Source organism: Orbicella faveolata, unplaced genomic scaffold (assembly GCF_042242905.1).
Source record: "Orbicella faveolata isolate gen_17 unplaced genomic scaffold, um_ofav_v1 contig_35, whole genome shotgun sequence".
Taxonomy (NCBI): domain Eukaryota; kingdom Metazoa; phylum Cnidaria; class Anthozoa; order Scleractinia; family Merulinidae; genus Orbicella; species Orbicella faveolata.
Genome location: NW_028301564.1, coordinates 20,135,001 through 20,150,912, shown reverse-complemented (window position 1 = coordinate 20,150,912; position 15,912 = coordinate 20,135,001). Strand labels below are relative to the sequence as shown.

Genomic DNA, 15,912 nt, shown 5'->3' with positions numbered 1-15,912 from the left:
TAAAATATTTTATAGCTTCTCAAATATTCAGTAGTGTAAATAATTTTTTTAGGGTCCTTAAAGTAGATTTTTATTGTTGCCATCTTATTTTTGTTGTACTTATTTAAATTTAAGTTATGGTCTTTGAAAAGCCTAATAAGGGAAAGTCAATAAAGAATGTATGTATTCTTGCTAATAGGACTTAGAGAATCGTAAACCAACCCTAAAAGTCAGAGAGAATCTAGCTTTAGCTTCAGATGATGCTGTGTTTTAAGATTCCATAAAGCTTTTGCCAGTTTTCGTTTACTATTTTCGTTTCCCTAGATTGTAATAATAATAGTAATAATAATAACAATAATAATAACAATAGTAATAATAATATTTGTTAAAAGAAAAACTCTTAACCCTCCTGAATAACGAGTCATATGCATGTCCCATGCTATTTACATTCATTGAAAAAAACTGGACAAATTGGAGTTCTTAGAAGAAAAACACGAGTGTCTGTCAGGAATTTAAATAATTCATGTCTTTGTATTCTGTGTAATAATAATGATGATGATGATCATCATCATCATCATCATCATACTACTACTACTAATAATAATAATATTGATAACGATAAAATTTTGATAATAATCGACCACGACTAATATACAAAATAATATACAATAGATAACTCGTTTAAAAGCAAGTCAAACATTTGAAAATAAAAGTAACAATTTACATATATTCAGTTTGTTTTGAAATTATTGTTCACGGTTCCTTAGATCAGCGGAAATCCTGGAAAAAAGAATAATAATAATAATAATAATAATAATAATAATAATAATAGTAGTAGTAGTAGTAAAATACTTAAACCTCGTAAGAATGCTCAAAGCGTGTGTTATTGTGTTTTCAACTAACGCGAAAGGTCCGTTTTAATTGAAATATGGATAACTTCAAGTTCAATTTTCTCTCGCGGGGTCAGCTTGAGAGCTTAAGTCTTGATAAGTTCTTCTTACCTTAAGTCAAAATGTTACCCTGCTCTGAGGTTTTTTGGGAACTTTTTCTTTGCCATCATTGCTCGAATGTTCTGCGGAAATCATCTTAAACGTTCTAATGATAACGATAACGATAACGACAACGACAACCATAACGATAACGATATCGATAACAACGACAACAACAAAAACAACAATAATGATAATGATAATGATGATAATGATAATGATAATGCCAATGCTAATGCTAATGCTAATGCTAATGCTAATGATAATGATAATGATAATGATAATGATAATGATAGTGATAATGATAATGATAGTGATAGTGATAGTGATAATAATAATAATAATAATAACTTTATTAAGGCGTTGAAATTATTTTAGCCGAGGGATAACCCTCTAGCAATAGACGACAATTAGCTAAAAAGAAATTACAAAATCTGACAATAATTCAAAAATTAGTCTAATTAAAAGGTTCATGAAAATAAAAGCATTTAAAACAAAATCCTTACTAATTAATTATTGCATAGATCGCAGCTACGACATACCCATCCAGTAGAGTTTCCAGGTTCATCTTACGTCTGTTCGTTTTCATATTCACGAACAATAGGGGGAGATATTGTGTACCCTACATGAAGTATTGTTTAAGATGGTGTTTAATTAAAGATGTCGACTTGAAGTTAACACCTGTTGTTCACTGAAGACTACTTTATATCCAAATAACTCGAAAGCCTTAAGCCTGATCGCAAGTAATATCGACTTCACAAAACTTGCCTGCTTGCAGACACTGTTCAGTTATTTTAACCTGCAACGACTGGCTTATCATTAAGACCAATCAAATAAAACGTCGAGTGCCACTGCCATGCGCAAAAAAAGAAAAAAAATAGGTGCTCGATGAGCACATGAATCCACTACCGTAGGTAACTGGATTAGGAATCTCTGCAGGACCTGGGTTTAATTCAATGTCTCCAAAAAGCTTCTTTTCTGACAAGAGGTAGTTCTTATTATCAAACTGAACTCGGACAAAAATTCTGGATAACATTAATAATTCCTACCAGAAGACCAACACTTTTCTTGTTCAAATTTTGTTTAACAAAATCGAGTAAAGACAGACTCTTCTCCATGAGCAGGCTTGAATCCATAGTTCACAACTGGTGGCCACAGTGAATGCAAACAGATAAAACGGGAACACTTTTCTTCAAGATATCTTCAATTCTGCCTCTTACTTTTCTGTGTTTAACTGATTTTAAAACTTCACGTGGTAATCTAGATGGTTCTCTGTCTCTTTTCCTACATGGAGCAACTGATAAGTATACTGATTAAAGATTAAAGATTTACTCTTACATGTACCTTGCCTGAGTGTAAACACTGGAAAGATTGGCTTTCACTCCGAGTATTTGCAGAAAAAATACTAGTTACATAATGACCAGGCATAGCTTCTGTGGATGTGTTTTCCATGGTCATGATTTCGTCAGCTAAAGCTTTTTGTTTGAACTCTACTAAGGGAGTCATATCTCCTTAAGAGGAACTCTCACGACTGAATCGCGGTGGAATTGACTGCGTTGTGCTCTGAGGCCCGTTCCAAACGCCGCTCCATTCATGCGCCGAACCTAACTGATGAGTTAAGTACGGCAGAAGAGCGGCGTTTGAATCAGTTTGGGTCGGTAGGTTAAGTTTGGTGCGACAAACAACATTAAATTCGGCAGGGTCTGTCGCACTATGCGACGTTGGAGCGGCAGCTGATTCATACGGCGTTCTCCTCATGTGCCGAACCTAATGCATAAATTACTGTAATTTATTTTTCATATAACGGGACTCGCGATTGGCTCAAAATTGAGTGGCGTGACCAGTCATCCATGAAGATCAAAGTCGTCGCTAGAAATAAAGACAACAAAATGCCAGGATGCCTTCGATTTATGAGAAACGGGACTGTATAAGCGAGTTTCTTTAGCGCAAATTCATTTTTTTGCTTTTTCTTCGTGAAAATAGCCCAGCTTATTAGATTTCCCTTTAACAAGTCGATTTAACCGGGAGAAAACCTGTCTAAATACAAACACTGAACCTTGAGTTTGAATTTGCTCCCCTAAATATTGCTATAACAGCATGATAACAGCGAAATGTTAGTCACAGCTTTTCTATTTGGACAGAGTTCGTGAATTCAGAGCGCATATTTTCGCGTCGAAAAATGTTACCTCCGGCTTCCCGAATTAAGTTCGACGCAAGTACGCCGTCTGAACCAGCCGTCGCTCCAAAGTCGCTCTAAAGTCGTACTTTATAAAGTTTGGTTCGGCACATGAGCGGAGCGGCGTTTGGACCGGGCCTGACTGCATCATCCTTCGAAACGGATGCGTACTCCCTCGAAAGGGCTGCATAATCCCTTGAAAGGATCGAATTATCCCTTAAAAGCGCTGAATAATGCCTCGAATGGGATTCGAGTTTTCTTAAGAGGAATGGATTACCGCGAACGGTGAATTCGTGATTTCCGTGCCATTTGAGTCGCCCAGTGATCGATGTAATCGGCCTGATTGCAGTTTCTGTTCTACATTGCGAAATACTGTTTTAATACTTGAGTGCATGGCACTAATGTCCTCTGCATCACAAGGAACATTAGGGACCTTTATACGATACAAGGACGGGAAGGCTAAGACGGGAACGGCAGTGGACGCGGGAAATAAGCTTTCGCGTGCCGTGTCGCCAAGGACAAAATGCCTTAAGTTGTGTAATTTTCGTATAGGAGGGCGACGTCAATATCTCTAGCTTCATAAAAGCTTTTCATAAAACCAATGACATCCCTTTGAGATAGTACAGAAATATTATCCAGTTAAACTTAAACGATGGTGAACAGACGACACGGAACTTACTCTTGTTTATATACGTAAAGCAAACCTTCCTGATCTGTCGGTATTTAATATTGAAAGAATCCAGAATTTCCGTATGAAGAATTTATGTGAACGATCTTTGTATCGACCTGGTTCAGATAGCTTTTTGTCAGCAGAGCGTTTTAGAATCGACCCTGCCTGTAGCTGAAACGAATATTTATAATAAAACAAACATTACGTTGAGTTCCGGGTTGTATGAAACATGAAATAAACATCAATTTGTAAATGTGCATTTTATTTGCTCGATAGCTGCTTTGAAGGCACGTAACAATCGTATTTCCAATCAAAACCTTTCGGAAACCACCCAAAATCATGCAAGATCATTCGAGAACAATGTTTAGGAACATTCGCTGATAGCTGTACCTGGTTATACCAGAAAAGAAAAAAATAGGAAACTTTGGGTACTTACCATTTACATGTGAAAACCGGAAATTCCAGTTGGAAAATCAAATGGTTCACGCCATTCCGTGTGGGAAGCTTCAGAAAATATGGGCTGTGATTTGAGGTGATGCTATTTTTCTGCTCTTTTAAGTCTCTCTAACTGATGTGGATATACTTTATAGCGATTCCTTCTCCCGCAACGTCGCATTCAATTGTTTAATCTTTATACCTGAAATTTCCAACCGGATGATTTTTGTAAATGGTAAGCACCCTTTGTCTACTCACCAATTCGCGTCACTTCAAAGAGCGTGGGAAAACGAGTCTGCAATGTCATACGCCCGGTCAGCGGTTAGAGATCGTAGTCATTGATAATGCTCCGTAACGCTGTGCTTCTGCTAGTAAATTCGCATTTTTTTTTTTTTTTTTTTTTTTTTTCTTCTCCGTTTTGACAACCAACTCCCTCTTAGGAACATTGACAGGTTTGACTAACCGAAAGTCTACCGACAAATCAATCGTGACTAATCTTCACATATTTTGTTCCTCTCAATCGCACAGTTGGTCATTCGGGCATTAATCGCGGAGCGATCTTCGCACATCCGAAGCTTGATTAAGTACGAGTATTCTTTTGTTACGCATTTTTGGTTAACGGACACGCTCGATGACATAGAATCTACGGCCCTCCGGCCGTAGATTCAAAAAAAGACAGAAAACGAAAATTGTTACGTCGAGCAAACTTCAACCTTGAAGCGAGATGTCAACAGCCGTAAATTTTAACGGATTCACTTGCGTATAATAGCAACTGTACGAAAGCCTTGCGTTCGCAGAATAAGTTTTAAACGGTTTCAACTTTTCCTGAGACGAAAACGCTCGTAGCTATGCATATGGTCTATTTTATTTTACGTTTTTAAAGATCATCCTCGTGGCTTTAAAAAGCCGCATATTAAAGATACCCCATTTTAAGGATTCTCCGTTTTAGAAAATTCCCACTTTTAGAGATTCCTTGTTTTAAAAATTCCCCGTTCCCCACTCCCCATTCTTGATGTTGACAGTCTGGCCCTCTATCGCAGATGGATTCCCAACCGTACGTTCACGAGTTAAAATTTATACAAAAGCAAACAATTGTCAAATACTTGTGAAATGTTCGTGGCTAGTCTGACGCGAATTTGCGAACGGGACTTTGGGCGTGATGCTCAACGAGTTTGCCTTTGAATTCTAAAGGTCTCTGAAGAGTCTCTTGGCCGAGACGAAACGCCGCGTCAGACTAGCCACGAACATTTCACAAGTAAATGTACACAAGGATCAAAAATAGTTCGGTAAAGCTTGAAAAATAGAATTTGCCCTACTGTTGCATATAAGTAGGCCTTAGTAAATGTAAAAACGCTATGTAGTTTTTTTCTTCAAATGTCTTCGTATTTCCGAGAAAAAGGACATTATCGGTTTCACGTCCAGACATCAATCTAACGAGTTCCAACTGGGCTGAAAATTGACCATTTTCATTCGATTCGCATTTCGCAACTATTGAGCACAGAAAAGTTGTAATAAAACCAACTTAATGCAGAACTATTCCTTGTCCAAAAAAGCCCAGTCTCAAGAATATTGGATTTATCTAACTATTTAGCGGTAAACAAAACCAAGGTGTTCTCCAACGATGAGTTCGTCAGTCGGCGAAAACAATTGTCATTTTGACCATGCGCCATGTTCCAAAAGATTCTATATTCTAACTATACTAGGATAGGTCTTTCAATACTTGTAAAGTTTCGTTTGGGCAAATGATTGGCCGTCGATAAAATCCGGAACATGGAACATTCCGGAACATCCCGGAACATTCCGGAGCATCCCAGAACAGCGAATAATTATCATAATTACGCGAAAGATATGTAAAATAAGATTTTAAAAAATTAAATCAAACAAAAATAAACTGGTATCAGCTCGGAAAATAGAAACAAAACAAAAACATAAAAAGGAAAAAAGAAAGAAAAATGAAAGTGACTGCAATGAGTGAAGGCTAGCTACTACGAAGACTAATCCATTCCTTTCAGCCGTTCACCGTCAGTTTAATCACGTGACTGTCCTTTATTCCCAGATTTCGTTCTTCACGGAAAACTAAGGTGGTGGCGTTCGAATTCATTAATGAGATTTAAAAGTATGGGTACACGAGTGTGATTCCTTTATTCAATTCATTACGTCAATACAAAGATATGCGTATACACGATTTCTTATGGAGAAATAGTTTCTCCATGAGATAGAAATAGAAACTCTTCGGCATCGAGTTTCTTGTCTAAACTATTTCGGACTGCTCGACCTCTGATGACAGTGTAAACAAATACAAACAAAAAATTTAAAAACATTTAGCGACGCGCCCGCTGTTTTGCGGGGTCGCTGGTCAAAACTTTATTGTCTCTAGAAATATTTGTTACAAGTGTTGGCGATCTGAAATTGAATTCTTAGTGTCGCCAACAGTTCAGATGCATCTCCTGGAAAATGTTTGTCCAGTACAAGTTAATACTTAATTAATTAAAAATACTTTTACCGCAGACTATAATCTATTCATTTTTAGTTCAACTTCACGTGCAGATCGTTATCTGACTTTCGATCAATCTTAGTTTTCTATCGAGCCATTCGAACACCACCAAAATAAACCAGACATGCGAAAACCGCGCGTGCACGCGTTGCTCTACAAATCTTTGATTATCACTAGTTTATTAATAAGAACTTGCTTGTTACGCGGGCTTCCGGAAAGGCCGAGTCTGCACTTAGTAGGTCATAGTGCCAGGCGTCCCTAGCGGAGCTGCGCGAAAACTGGGGATGATAAATAGCAACATGAAGATGGAATAGGGACAAAACTATGAATACTGACTTAACAAGCAACTGTATGATGCTTAGAAAAACACCTCAGATGTTGAAGAAATCAGGGATCAAAAAGGGAGACGCAATGAATTACCTGGCATTCGTCGTCAGAATCGTCCATGTTTGTGTTGAAAAACAGAGTGCTGAAAAGCGACGTGACGCAATTGGCGGGAAAGTGGAGGAGCCTGCACTCATTATGCTCAGTTGAATGAATACCCAACGCTCCCTACCCCTCTGCTACCGACTCCCCTATCCCCAATAATATCTTTTCATATTTCAAGCTGATACCAGTTTATTTTTGTTTATGTTAGTTTTAAAAATTTAATTTTACATATTTTTCGCATAATTATGATAGTTATTCGATGTTCTGGGATGTTCCGAAATGTTCCGGGACGTTCCGGAATGTTCCATGATTAGGCAAATGATTAGGCACTCGTCAAAACATTATTCAAATCATACACAAAAAAATTAAAATCACGCCAGCAGTGGAATGCGTGACCAGAAGTACTACCATTGTTTTTGTCATTAAATCACTTCAATTCAAAATATCACAGGAATATCGGCTCGACTTAAGCATAAACCAACATATATATGTTTACCTTAGCTGGGTTATCATGTCTTGACAGTCAAACAACATTCCTATCCTACCATCTCAACGGTGTTCCATTAGGTTTGCATAACCTGCACACATTCGTCTGGTGATTTTGAATTCCCGAAATCGTTCAATATCACTAAGTTCCTATGCAAATGTTCCTATATTTTCCGTTTTGTTGTTTGGTACAATCATTCAACCTGCTATCAGGCAGAAATCCCCAGTAATTAGGGGAACGAAGGCTGCTCCTCAACTAATCAAACTTTTGGAAAAGGCTACAGCTCTTCCAGTTGAATATCATCAAGGAAGATAGCAGAACATGTGTATATGGCATGGAGAATCCTTAATCAATGTACCCTGACATAAAATAAATACAAACCTTCCCCCTCCATGAGGATGCAAAACATAAATATGAGGATCTCCGGAAGACAAGCACTGTTCTATCTCTGCCTTTTGTAAAACACTAACCTTAAAGAACAAAAGGAAAAGTGAAAAGTTCAGTTTTCTTAAAAACCGAAATACCGCACAAAGAAGAAAATAAGTTACCTCTAAAATTACAGATTTAAGAGAATGACGCCTGGGTTTCACTTCGATTCGGTACGTGACGTTTTGCATTTGCTAGGGCTAACTGTCGAAACCGTTCGTGCTCCATTCATCTGCCGATTATCTCTGTGAACATAGGTCTTCTCTGTGGAGGCGCCGACAATAATGTAGCAGTCTCCATCGGCAAATTCGACTTCGAACCCCAATAAAGTGAGTATAGCTTTTAGCTAACTGCTCAAGGGTTTGAAGCCCACAAAGATTGTCAAAGCAACAATCAAAGCACTGTGCCACCCCTTCCACCCGACAGATGTATTTACCACCAAGAGTTTGAGTGGTCACGTGACCAGCCGCAACCAGGATCTCTTCCTCGACGACAAGGGAGACAAAGGAGAGAGATCCTAAGATCAAGGTTGCACGTGTTGATAATTGTGTGGGGGCGGTGTACATTACACTCTACTGACACTACACATTGCGTTTCTAAGTTTATACGAACCTAGGGCGAAATTGTTATTACAATTGTTAGCACTGTTACTGCTGTTGTTCGTCTGTCGGCCGCAGGGCTCGCCGTGTTGGTCATAGGGACGGTACAAACTATTTTATCAGTCATAAAATAGGTATTAAAAAACACATACCCAAATTGTGGGGAGATGAACTTTTCCGGGGTGCCAAAATCTGCTGTTTTTATGAGACAACACTGGAATTATAGGTTGTAGACCTTCAGTTACACCACCTTGCTTACAAGCAGCCTTAATTTTAACCGTTATACTCTGTGTTCCCTCCTTAAGCGGTATATCACAGGACGCCTGACTATCAGCCAGAACTACGTCCGGAGGCATCCAAAACATTATTTTTGGCAATCCACGGGGGGTTTTGACAACTGGTATGGTGGGCGTTATAGTAATTTCTTCAGTTGAAAGTTCACAGGATTTCACTGTCAATACGGTAGTAGTGGGGTAAAACTGAAAGACAAATAAAAAGGCATTAAAAAATAATTTTAAATCGCAGGAGCTGCATCTAAACTTACGCCCTACTTCAAAAGATGTTGTTGGGATGCGGAGTACTGTCAGCAATAATTCAGTTTAGCACCTCGGCGCTAATTTACTTTTTATAGCTCAAGGGAGGTGGCTTATGGAATGTGGGAAGCTTATAATTAGGAACAGACCACTTATAGTAATTCTTAGACAACAGAAACACACAATTCAGAAAATGATGTACCTTGATGAACAACAACAAACAACAGCTACGTTGACCTTGTAGCTGCACCCTAAGAATTTATTTGTAGAGGTGGGGTTAAGACTCCTAGAAGTCCTTTTTGTTTGCAGACAGAGGGGTCTACAAAAGGAGAGAAGAGGGCTAATAGCCGGCATTTCATGGTAAATCTTGCTAGTGTGGAGCCAAACCTAAAGCTTAAATTCAATTTCACGGCGAAAATGAGTCTGAATAAAGCATGATAATCACAAACCGCTGAAGAGAATCCGAGGAATTCAAATGACAACATCAGGCGATGTTTCGTACTTTAATTGCGTGAATACAAATTCTAAGCTAAAAACGCTCCAAAGTAGAGATTCGATCCATTTTTTGTGTGTTTTACAAGTTCCGGCGTTACTATTTATTTGAGAGAACTACTAAACATTTGGCTGCAACTGATCCTGTTTCGCCGTTACCCAATTTGACTTCAAGACATATTTGTTTTGTTTCAGTTTGGTTTTGTTTCCTCGTGTTTTGTCTTTGTTTGCTTGTTTGTTTCCTTTGTTGTTGTTTCTGAGGAAATGCACGAGTATGTACGTAATGTATGTTCAGTCATTGGACCGCTTATTAAACCGTTTGTTTGTCAAGCTTTTCATTGCAGTTCCCGACGAGTTTTGGAAAAGAAAACTAAATGCAAAAACCCCCCGATTACCTTCAGTCCTGCGAAGAATGGAACTCGGATGTTCTTTGTTGGTGACCATACATTCTTTCGAGAAGTAGTGAACATCGCAGAGACGTTGCAAACTATCTGTTGGTATAAAGTGGTAGATGTAAGCCTATATAGAAGTCGTTTAAATATGTTTCCTCTCAAACAACAACAAAAAAGTGGACTGTCTTTTGCTCAAACAACAATAACGACAAACGTTTTATATCAGATTATTTCCTTAAAAGTTTATATTGAATGATCTTGGCTCTGTTGACTTTCTGTCTACGCGACTGGGATTAGCGAAATAAATCACATTTTCCTCAAGTAATCATAACAATTACAAGTTCCTCAAATGTGATTGGTGCATAAATTGCTGCATTGTGCTCTGATTAATCTGTAAAGTTGTAATCGGGCAATGTAATCGGACAGTTGGTTGTAATCGGACAGTTACATGAGCCAATCATTTAAAGTCCTCTCCAGTAAATACACCAATCACAACATTCAAAAGACTGACTTTGTAAAATTGTCGAAGTTTACTCGCTGGTGACTGTTTTGAAAGAAACTTAGCAGCTATTTCGCAAGCTATTATCAATATTGTTAACTGTGATATTTAAAATAACTATTAAAAGCTCTTTTTCAGATGAAACTTTCACTTTTGTGGGAAATTGTAATGGTTATGATTAATTGGTAACAAAAGATCATGTCTTCCAATTCTGTCTTGGCAGTCGTTCGATTTTGCTATTAGAGACCGAATTGGACTCCACTCAGTCCTACTACCATTATTAATAGCATCATTAGTGGAGCTGGCGAGCGCGTGGAGCCCCATGTCAAGTAACCTAGTAACCCATGGAACTAATGTAAGTACACCACTTGCTCAAATTTACAAGCTTTCAAGGTCTTGTTTTCGTTAATAAAAACAAAATTCCTCTTTTGGCCTCCAAATGGAAAGAAGGAACAGCAAATAATTAAAGTGGCACAAAACAGGTCCCAAAACTATGCCATGTAACCTATGGTTTCACGAAAATGACAACAGTTTGTTCACCAGCGTATGCGAATTTTTTTTTTCTTTTTGATACCATGATTGTAGCATCAACGCGTATTCACGAATTATAGCTCGCAGCTCAGTAAATTACAGACTGCAGTTATCGACTTTTTGATGTAAAAACTGCAATGGCGTTTTCCAAAACTGTTAAAGGCACGTTGCCAAGTTCCTAAGCGAGAAATCTTCAAAAGGAGCTGTAAAGTCTTCTTGATTTAAAGCAATTCTGTAATTCAATGTTTTAATTCCGTCAACTAGCTCTAAACTGTATCACTTAAGTTGCTTTGTCGGAGTTGTTGTAAATTGCAGTTGTAAAAAAAATCGTTTTGTGTCGTTTGTTTGCCGATAACCTCACTGCTAACCACATTAAAAGCGTACTCGAAAATAATGCCAAGCCCAGTTTTCTTGGTGTTGGTGAAATAGCTGCTTCGAAAACTGCTAAAATTTCTTCGTGTGTTACTGCTGGAAACCAAGAAACCATTTAATTTGGTTATGACTCCCGTGAGCTGCAAGAATACGTGAAGAGCGCTATTTCCACTGATGTGAACACGCTGAATGGAAACTGCAAATTCTTGAAATTTTGCCGTTTTTCTACCTCTGAATTTACATCTTGGCTTTATCTGGAATGATAATGAATCTTTCTTTCATTCGGCAATCTTTCCTTGAAATTGTTCCGTTTAGAAAGGGGACACGCCAGGATTTAAGATTTGATCCTCGCACGGTTGTCCTGATGGTGTAGTGGATATCACACCCAACTAGTATCCGGGGGGTCGTGGGTGCAAATCCCCCTCAGGGAGAATTTTCTTTCAAACCTTTATTCGTATGTGTAATCAAATGGTTTTCTCGTGAAATTAGGAAATAATTTCACACGCGTTTTAGTCAGGTTTTTAGCTGCCATGACGCTAAATAAGCCTAAGTTTTGTTAAAGAAAGCTTTTTTTTTTACTAAAAGGAGAGATTTTTCGAGGATTAGGTACAAAATTGAGCAAAACTTCAAGTCCGGGCATGCGTATAAGCCAATTTTTTTTTTTTTTTTTTTTTTTTTTTTTTGCCATTAACCGTTCTCAATTTCGTTTGTTGGCCCTTTCCTTTCTGTTTTTCTCGGCCCTTGTACACTGGCTACCTTTTGCATTGTAAGTTCTTTCTGGCTGCAGTGAAAAGTTGGATGTTAATTACGGGCGAAGCCTAGAAATGGACCTTGATCAATCATAGACGTTGTGGACCATTTTACCACCGTTTTTGCACCAAAACTGATAACGGTGTTTTTCGATTTGCGACGTCGGAATGTCGTCGATATCTAAACCTGACCATTGTGCGGAAAGGGCTAGCCTAGCACTACTATCTGCTTATCAAGAATATCTGATGACATTTAAATTGATGACGTCACGAGTGGTACAAAGAGCACGACCATTAATTACGAATATATGCGTAGTTGGTATTCAAAGGGTTAATATCGTGGGTGACAAGTTACGCTCACAACCCAATTTTTTTTTTTCCCCACTGGTTTATTCTGTCGAAAACCGAGAACATTAATAAGAATATAGTCTTATTTTAAAGCATACATCATTGCTAAAGTTCGTGATTTTCTGAGTTTCTTCACAAACAATACCTTTCGAATTCTCCATGCTTGTTCATAATGTTTCAAAATTAAGGCAACTGTCAAATCTTTCTTAAATGATTGGCTCTAATTTGTCATGAACTGATGAATGAAATGACAACGGCGTCCGTTGAAATGTACTGAAACTAAAATTTTGCACGAGGCCATATAAAGTTTTGACAGTTTGTTTTGAAGTGAAATTATCATTAAAAATTTACTTTATGGTCTAAGAAAACTTGCCTAAATGAAATTCAAGCAAAAAATGCATAAGGTTGAAAAACCTTCAGAGCTGGCAAGGAGCATGGTTGCGGACAAATCATACATCACGGCTTCTTGTGCATGAAACGTTAGCCTGTCCGGCATGTCCGGCTTGGTTTATCACCACATTACAGTTGTGGATATTGTAGATGTGGCCACTGCTCACCGCTGCAGTGGACTGGGTTAGCGCGGAAGGGGAACTCGACTGTTTGTCTGGTTAAAGTGGATTTCTTTGTCATCAATGATGTTAGACAGTTGTCGCAGCTCGTCTTCGTTCCCGAAGTCGTAGGCTTCAACGCTTTGTTCTTGTCGATGGCCAGTTATTGTTATTATTTCGGATTTTGGAACTCCCTTGGCCTTCAGCTTTCTGACCACCGTTTTCCGGACTGAGTGGTTGGATAATCTTTTCTCGGGACACATATCTTGTAACGGTGAGTTTTCTTTCATAATTTTACAGATGGAAGTTTTACCCATTCGGCTCTTCTTGTACCATACGTCTGATGTGGTGGGGTTGTCGATGCACGCTAAGTAGAACGGACCAGATAATTTTAAATCTTCAGGCCTCTTGGACAGGTAACTTTCGAAAAGAGCCAAAGGACATCGTGATTCAGCAGTTGCGAACATTTTGGGTAGTACGGACCTCGGTTGAACTCGTAAACCTCCTTGCCTTGTTTTTGTTGGGCTTTCTGCGAAGGTTGATTTATTCTACCATATTAAGCAGGCAAACCTGAATGCTTACGCTGATGATGAACAGTTGTACTCGTCTGACAACGACCTCGAAACACTAAACACGCGACTGGAACTCGAACTTGGAATTGCTAACAGTTGGTATGAGCGAAATGGCATGATTGTAAATCCACACAAGCACCAGGTAATGGTGTTTGGCGCGAACAGTAATTACGATTTCTCTTTTCCCGTTAAGAATTCAATTGATTTATTGGGTGTAACTATTGACAAGGATTTAAGCTTTAATCGTCACATCTCACAGATATGTGAGAAGGTTAACAAACAATTCAGTGTTCTCAAGAGATTTAAAAATATCATTACCAGTAATGTCATGCTACGTTTATACAAGGCTTTTATCCTACAACACCTTCAATATTGCTCTCTTATTTGGCATTTTTCTGGCACCAGAAATTGTGACAAACTGGAGTCTTTGAACAAACGTATTTTACGATTTATTTTTAATGATTCATTGTCTAGTTATGATGAACTCTTAAAGAAAGCAAAGATAGCATCCTTATACACTGGAGGACTTCACAAAATTCTTATGGTAGTTTTCAAGAGGTTATTTGTTTCTACGTACCCCGGATATCTAAAAGAACTATTCGTTTTTCGTAACTCCAGTTATTCATTAAGAGGAAAGAATATGCCGGCCTTACCTATACCAAGAACAACAAGTTATGGACTTGAGTGCATCCGATATCAAACTGCAAAAATTTGGAATTCGCTCCCAGACAGTATGAGAACAATAACATCACTTAAAGATTTTAAGACAGTCATAAAGAAAATGAACTTTTAGTTGTAGTTATTACTATTGTATTAGTAGTAATGTTAATTATTGTATTTTAATAATTTAATTCATTTATGTATATTTTTTTCTTTCTCGAAGATATTAGCTCAATAGAGCTACTCTGATAATTCCAGTTGAAATGAAGTGTATGTACGTATGTACGTATGTATTGTTACAAACTCGTTGCCGCTGTCGTCTTTATAGAGCGTGAAATCCTCCACATTCATTGTGTAATGCTCTTGGCAGCCACGCAGGCCGAGATGCTGTGAGAGCAGCCACCACATTGTATTCAGGAGTGACCGTGGAGATGAATTTCCAAGCTGCCCGCTTTCCCACAAAACTTTTTCTTCCTCTCTGGTTAGGCTTCTTGACTTACTTGGTAGTTTTCCTTTACCTTCATTTCCTAGCTTACGCGGCTTTCCCTCAAGAACTTTTCGGGAATTGAAATATTTTCTGTCCTTTATAATGGAAAAAGAACAACCTTTTTCTTTCAAATGGCGGTGAAGTGCTGCTTGCATCACTTTTAGGGACCCAGGTTCGTAATCGTTAACCAGCTCAGTTCCGAACAACCTGGCTGTTATCCTGATTTAAGCCCGTGATCCAGTCGAAAAGACGGTACTTGATCAGCGGTTAATTTAAAAAAAAACACGTGACCTCAATAAGCCCAAAACGTGAGCCCGCGATATGGTCACGTGAAACTGGTTAGCGGATTCCTTCTTCTGAAAGGTGTCAGTTGACCATTTAACGGATGTCCTATATGAAATATGTACGCTGTTAACTAAGGCCGCATGTCCTATTAGCTGGAGTATGGACGCCATGTTGTGCGACGTCGTTGTTGTCGCCGTCGTCTTGCGTAAGCGCCCACGAGCAATATCGCTAACCATTTTTACCATGGGAAGAGATTCACTAGTTCTATGAGTATGGGATTCCGCTAATATATATCCTTATAATATTTCCTTCCTAGAAAATTATTTTATCCAAAGATTTGAATTGAAACAGCAAAACGTGTAATAGACCAGTTTCGATATACTTAAATTCTAACTTTGCTCTGAACGGCTAAGGGGAACAAAACAACAACAATAAAATAATTCTTCATCCCTCGACCTCGATGTGATTTATATTTAACAATTATTCGGCGAATAATTGTTTTAGTACAATTTTCAGAGCTGAACAAAGAGGCCTACAGAATAACGGACTAAAACATAAAAACACAGACGCAATTGTTCGTGTACATACACGTATGCTGCCGTAGCTTTAATAAATAGCTTACATGTACATCGATGGTTAATCAATTTACTCATTGAGTTCGGCAGTAAAACAAACAAACACTACGAAAAATAAACTCATCCGCTGCCTTTGTTTTATCGTTAATTGTTGACTTCATTCACAGTTGTCATTATCGTCTGAT

The 15,912-nt window shown here is 38.2% G+C and overlaps 1 protein-coding gene and 1 long non-coding RNA gene across 2 annotated transcripts in view; both read right to left on the bottom strand.

The window, feature by feature from the left end:
* The window catches only part of LOC149103671 (uncharacterized), a 209,056-nt gene that overhangs the window by 31,985 nt on the left and 161,159 nt on the right, over positions 1–15,912 (bottom strand). The gene's annotated exons all lie outside the window — the stretch shown is intronic.
* The window catches only part of LOC149103685 (von Willebrand factor D and EGF domain-containing protein-like), a 52,795-nt gene that overhangs the window by 27,024 nt on the left and 9,859 nt on the right, over positions 1–15,912 (bottom strand). Inside the window, exons 4-6 of the mRNA XM_089273957.1 lie at positions 10,105–10,200; positions 8,837–9,163; positions 8,041–8,129 (exon numbers count right to left, since the gene is read on the bottom strand). Of these exons, the coding sequence (XP_089130083.1) occupies positions 8,041–8,129; positions 8,837–9,163; positions 10,105–10,200 (512 nt within the window). The remainder of the gene's footprint in view (positions 1–8,040; positions 8,130–8,836; positions 9,164–10,104; positions 10,201–15,912) is intronic.